This window comes from Corylus avellana, chromosome 1 (genome assembly GCF_965113065.1).
Source record: "Corylus avellana chromosome 1, dhCorAvel1.hap1.2, whole genome shotgun sequence".
NCBI lineage: Eukaryota > Viridiplantae > Streptophyta > Magnoliopsida > Fagales > Betulaceae > Corylus > Corylus avellana.
This window is the reverse complement of record NC_142490.1, coordinates 2,279,808-2,286,410: the sequence shown is the minus strand read 5'-3', so window position 1 is coordinate 2,286,410 and position 6,603 is coordinate 2,279,808. Positions and strand designations below refer to the sequence as shown.

The 6,603-nt window shown below is 36.2% G+C and overlaps 1 protein-coding gene across 1 annotated transcript; it reads right to left on the bottom strand.

Annotated features, from left to right (window-relative positions):
- On the bottom strand, positions 1-6,340 carry LOC132171421 (Di-glucose binding protein with Kinesin motor domain-containing protein; the record flags this gene model as incomplete). Its single annotated transcript, XM_059582732.2, is given in 19 exon segments — positions 1-199; positions 509-577; positions 672-746; positions 1,010-1,075; positions 1,164-1,415; positions 1,564-1,727; positions 1,913-1,950; positions 2,033-2,248; positions 2,351-2,512; positions 2,659-2,932; positions 3,027-3,203; positions 3,296-3,382; positions 3,459-3,558; positions 3,673-3,782; positions 4,279-4,462; positions 4,547-4,617; positions 4,726-4,897; positions 5,002-5,300; positions 5,947-6,340. Coding segments are annotated over 19 exon segments (2,938 nt in total), but the record flags the coding sequence as incomplete, so codon positions are not given.
- Positions 6,341-6,603: the final 263 nt, after the last annotated feature.

Genomic DNA, 6,603 nt, shown 5'->3' with positions numbered 1-6,603 from the left:
TTCCTCTTACAGACCCTTGATTCATTGAGCGGTTTACTGAATTTGAACTTCTCAGTATACGATGCTCAATCTCATTCATGAATTCATCTCTTATATAGGTTTTTCCTTCATTAGGAGTAGCCCTAACTACATCAGTGCAATCATGAGTACACTGCAATTGTTGCTCTTGCACCCTCAACTTGTTTTCAAGCTCCTTAATCTGCCATAACATGTCAAATAGATTATTTTCAAATTCCCTTCTTGTAGGCCATGGCAATGACATAATGCATGATATTATGACCGGGATCCAAACCCGTATACAATCTTCTCTTATTTGGAAAAGAATCATGGATTCATGAATTAGAATAATATATGATCGTTTCAACCTCTTCAAATAATGATAAAAATTGTAACACAATGAAACTTCTTCAAGAAATATTTCATAACAAACTCAATTGTAAAATAAAATTAGCTAATAGATATACTTCAATCACAGTGTTTTTATTCAAAATTAAAGGGAAAAGAAGACCTTTTGGTGAAGTAAGACGGACTCTGAATTTTGTTCCTGCTCTTTCAGCTTTCTCTCCAGCTCATCCACCTGAAGTAAACAGGCATACAACATCGTTAATTTTGACTTTCTATTAGCTCATAAACATATGCACTAACACCACTAAGTGAAATTGTTTTACAACCTTGTGTTGAAGGATGATAGTATGAGACTCTGACTCTTGCAATTGCTCTTTGAGCTTGTTTTCAAGCTCCTTAACCTGCTTGAAGTAAAATATTGGTTAGCAATTCCAGCTTTTCTTTTGACATCATCACAATTGGTTGACAAGAAATAACCCAAATTCTGAACATCCAAGAACCACTATCATTTGGTCACAAATACTGTTTAGTGTGATAGTAGAAGTCTACTATCCTCAAGACTTGATTTCAAGGAAAAATATTGATACAAAATAAAATAAAAGCTACCACCTACCAAATTATTTGTGTTCAAAAAACAGAGATTTTAAAATTTTGGTACACTAACCTTCTGCTGGAAAGATGCAGATTCTGACTGCTGTTGTCCTATAAGCTTGATCTCTAACTCTTTGACCTTTAGAAGAAATTAATTTCAAATTAGCCAAATTAGCAAAAAACAAAAAGGAAGCAGGATATCTACTATAATTAAATTGGAAAGCAACCTTTTGCTGGAGATTGCTGCAGATTTCCTCCCTCCCTTTAATTCTCTCAGATAATTGCGAAACTTGTTTCTCAGACTGGCTGTGCATGACTGTCTTCAACTCAATCTGCCCTTCAAGTTCTTTGATCTTTTCCTGTAAGTTTTTGTAAAACTGATCTTTGCCTTTTGCCTTGCTCTCTAGGTTCTGTAAGTTCTCTTCTAGCTTCCTTAAAGATTCATCTTTGGATTTGGATTCTTGCCTTGCCTTTTCAAGCTTTTATGAAAATGAATAAATAAATTAAAAAATAAAACTTAATCATTGCTGCTATTATAAAAAAAATAATAAAAATAAAAAAGAGTAGGAAAATAGATATTTAAACTTGAACTGAACAAAAAATCGAAGTAGAGTTCACAAGACTTACCATAGCTTTCACCTTTTGAAGCTCGCTAGTATCAATCTGCTTCTTCACAGGGCCCAACTCAATCCCTCGAACCCGAGATGCAAAATTTAAAGAACTCAAAGTCTCACCCAAATCCTGGTCCGAAGGACTGATTTGTACAAACATCAAAGTTTTGGAGTCCCCCCCTGCAACACACATATATATAACAACTACATGAAGCAGAAGCAATAAAGCCTGCAAGATCAAAAGCTCAAAAGATAATTTAGCCTTTCTACACTCTGATACTGATAGCATGGACATGACAAGCCAAATTTCTTACACCTCTAAAAAACAAAAACACACTCCTATATCTCGACTGACTCAAATTTACCTAATGAGTCTTGAAGTAAATGTGTCAATTTGGAGTTTCTGAAACAGAAAAACAAACATTGTTAAAATCAAATGTGAATTATGATAGAGGAATGACATAAAGGCAAGATGTAATTCATACCTGTATGGGATGTGACTACTTTTAGTTGCCAAAGCAGATATGACATCTCCAAGAGCTGAAAGTGATCTATTTATATTTTGTGCTTCCTTCAGGCGCTCCCCTTGCACATCAGTTTTCGCAAGCCTCTCACTACCTGCCAAATCTACAAGCCAAAGCTTGCTTTTGGTGCACTCCCCATTCACCAAGTTCTTTGCTCTTACCATTATACAAAGCATGCTGAAAAGTATGGCCAATCAATAATGAGAGAGAACATGTAATAAATTAAAGCAAAGATTTTTGTGGTTATGCACAATGAGAAAAGGCAATAGAACTTGGTACCAATGAGATCGACTACTATGCTCATTCACATTATTACTTCCAACAGCTCTAGCATTACTTCCGGCCTGCAGCACACTCCAGACTTCCCTAATGCTATCAACTTTGGCTTCTACAATTCCCGGAACATGATGAAATCCTTCAGAAGCTTGCTTTATCTCCAACCTAATACTCAAAATAAAAATTTTAGTAAGACTTCTTCACCGGAAATTTTTATCTCAATTATTTCAAGCCATTAAGTCTAGTATGCTTCCAAAGCTTTACTAGCTTGGCTGCATGTATGCATTTAAAGAAGGAAACATCAATCTTACTTTTTCGATGCTGGAGATGTAGCCAACAAGTCTCTTATCTGCTCATTATAAACTTCAAGAACACTAACTGATAGGTTGTATGTAAAAGTTTCGCTCCTTTCCTTAGCAATGTTAAACAAAAGCTCAAGAGTCCTATAATTTACTCCTCTATTCTGCTGGGTACCCTCCATTGTAAATGTCTTTCCTGTTCCTGTTTGCCCATAGGCAAATATACACACATTGTAGCCGTCTAGCACTGATGTCACCATTGGCGAAGCATCCGCAAACACATCAACTATAAAAAAAAAACCAATGCAAAAACTCTTAAAACACATTTCACAAATCAAAATATTGCTAGTGTATCAACCAAAAGACACATAAATATATACCTTGATCATCTTTTGGTGTGTAAACTCTGTCAAATTTGAAAGACTTTTTGATGGAGCCAGTGGTCAGAATTCCAAGACATCCATCCTTTGCTGCATCAAAGTCTACAACTGTTGTACAGCTAGTCAATATCTCTTCTTTACTTAATGGACGACAGCGGCAGAAAACCCTGATATTCCCTGGTATGTATAAGGTATAAATAGTGAGGGTTAAAATCATGAAAAATATACATAAAAATAACTTGCTTATTTAGCATAAAAGTGAGACGTGCCTTTAGCCTCCTGAACTTCATTAAAAAGTTTCTTCCTCTTAGCTTGCTCTTCGTTGTACTTCACTTTGAGATCTTCACACTGTGCAACTGCAGAGTGATTTAATGAGTCCATGCAGCCAAAACATTTACCAACTTACAATGTTAATTTCTAACTCAAACGTACCCAAAGCCTGAACTGCAAAAACCATTTTATTCAACTCAGGAATGGAATCGGCACAATCATGAGCTTCATGAGAAAGCTGGGCATGCTCTCTTTTCATCACCTAAAAAACAAACCAGTTGTAGAAATGCTTAATCACAACTTAAAATGAAGTTCGATTAAAACTGGTTTTAGGATGATTTTGATATGTAAGCCCCAATAGCATTCTATTACACACCTTTATTTTTTCATGTAAACTATTGATTGCCGCTGCCCAGTGCTTCTTATCATACTCATACCTGCTGGAGATATTCCTCAGATTTTCAGCTTGTTTCTCTACAGTTTGATCTAACAGAGAAAAACAAAAAACAAAAGATGAGAGAAAGGTTATTATTTTCAAGAGAGAAGAAAGCCTTCGATAACCTGTATTTTGAACTTAAAGAGAGAGTGTCCTGGTAGTGATTCTGAGGCAAACCTGACTTAAAAACACTACCCACTAATCTAATGGATCCTTTCCTCATCCATTTATTTTTTTGCCTGTAATGGATAAGTAATTAACACTAGCAGGTGAGTTCTGCCTAGAATGTGTGAAATACTTCAATCTAGGATCACCATCACTCATGATGTTACTATTGCTCAAGAATCTTGCCAGTACTGACTTATTGCGAATACAATATTGCTAATGACAACATTTATTAGAATGCAGAACTTTAAACAAATGTTTCGTTCATGTAAAGTACATTTACATAATTCAGTCATTAAGAATAGATTGGGTTATTCATTGACTTTGCTGAAGCATTCTCATTCTATTATATTCGAAAGATACTAAACATTTGAAGCTCACCTAGAGACAGTGTCTTAAATGTCGCATTGTCAAGTTCCATCCTGACCTTGTCCAGCTGTTCATTTGCTGCAGTCAACGACATCCAAGCCTCGTAGCATTCTTTTTTCTTTCCCTGACACTGCATGGTGAGTTCCTCTATCTTCTTCTCGTATTTTATGGTGGACTTCATTTGCATAAGTTTCTTCTGCAAACCCCAAATTCACAGACCATGTAAGCAACAATTAAAAAAGCTTTAATGCTTCAACTGTTCACGTAAATTGCGTATAACCTGGGCTGAAGGAACTTCTATCTCAGCAGCACACTTGTTACATTTAAGGTATTCTTTTTTAACCTGAGGAACTGTACTCAAACCATAAAATAAATTAAACATGCCTGGAAATGTTCATAAATGACATTCATGTTCCACTAAATAGCAAAAGCAAACAAAAGAAATGCAAATAAAATTACCTGACACCTTTGGTGCTTTCCTAATACAAATTCCACTAACTACTGGGCTTCCATTGACTCCTTCAAATCTTATTACGATTACTCCATTCTCCTTCATCGAGACCCTCAGGTCAACCAGCTGCAACGGCTTGTTGGCTCCAACTACAGAGAAAATATCAAAGTCTGATAGAACCTGCCACATTCACCAACAACGAGAACACCCAGAATAATACTATAGTCAGTTTACTGGCACAATCACATGTACAGAAGCTTGGACCTTTGCTTAAATTTACTTGCCTTTTGTTCCTGGATGTATATGTTGAATACCCTCATTCCTTTAGGTCCATTTGTGTTTATGATCTCTGCAAAATGTAGGTCAAAAAAATAGTCTCCAGGAGGAAGATCATTGAAACGATAGCAAAAGTTTCCCAATCGTGCGGACTGATATATAAATGGACAATCTCCAGCCTCAGTTATTGGCTCGTTGGTTCGGAAAACATTCCCTCCTTCACAATATGTGTCACCCACAAATTTCGTGCTGGAATCTACCTCATTTGGAGCCTCACCTCCAGCATTTACAAACATCACACATTCCTCTGGTTCAAGAAGGCAATAATAAATTAAATACTAAACTTTTCCAAGTCCCCCCCACCCCCAAGAAATGACTTTCCAATCCACTAAGAAAGCTCAAAAGTTTTAGCCTGTGTTTAATTTCGGGGAAAATCCATAAATAGATCATATATGGTATGCACTAAAGTACGACAATCAACAGGGGTTATCTGACATTTACAACTAAACAAAAGCATTAACATTTTTTTTTTGTAAAGCGGGCACAACTATTGAAAAGAAAAAAACCAAATTCAATTTCAATATAAACCATGGAATACAAACACTTATATTATTACTGACACTAACTGATAATAACTGATGTAAATTGGACGTCCTAGGGTTTCATATATTTGCAGAGCAAATTCGTCAAAATAACATATAGACCCCTAGTCCTGCTGAGAAATATAGTAAAAATCTAACCCTCATTCAAATTTGTTCATTTTTCTTTAGTTTCAAGAGAAAAGAAAATGAAATCCACTAATTCAAATAACTTTATCACACAATTTGCTTGAGGTTTCTTGCTTCTGGCGTCCTATTTAATGAAAAACGAAAGACCCATCATTAAATTTCTTCTAATCCCTCATTTTCTTGGTAACCAGACCAAGACTAAATCTTGAGGTTAATAAAACTAACCTGTTGAGTTGGATTTGGTAAACCCGGAAGGGATTAGTCTTGATCTGGAGTCACAAAGCATCGAATCCACCAAAGACTCGTCGCCCTCATCATTCATGGCAGAATCTTTCGATTCTTGACTCAAAGGTTCAACTTTTTCCCAGTCAAAGGCCCCGGAGACTGACGAATCTGGACCCAGGGTTTCTGGGTGCTGGTGAAAAGTGTTGAATGGGATCTCTTCCATGGAAATTGGACTTCTCAATGTTTGGCAACTGGGAAAATCTTGAGTCACGGCGACGGAATAGCTTTTCTTGCAGCAAGAAATGATCGGGGTCTAGAGGAGAGGAAAATGGTAGGAGAATTTTGGGTTCTTTAACTTTTTGCTATGTTTGGTATGAGAATGCTCGAATTTGAATTTGTGACCGTTGGGTACAAGTGACCGTTACTATCCTTTTTGGGGTTTTATTTTCATGCGCATCTCTCGTCCGAATTCGGCCAAGGGTCCGAAGCCAAAATAAAATAAAGGGCAATTACATTTTTTTCATCAAATACATCGCATTGTCATTTTGTCCCATGAACTATCAACCTTACTGTCTAACCCTATTAAATTATCATTTTATACTCAAAACTCCATTCTGTCAATTAAAAGCGTTAATTCAGACGGTCAACCTGTCACTT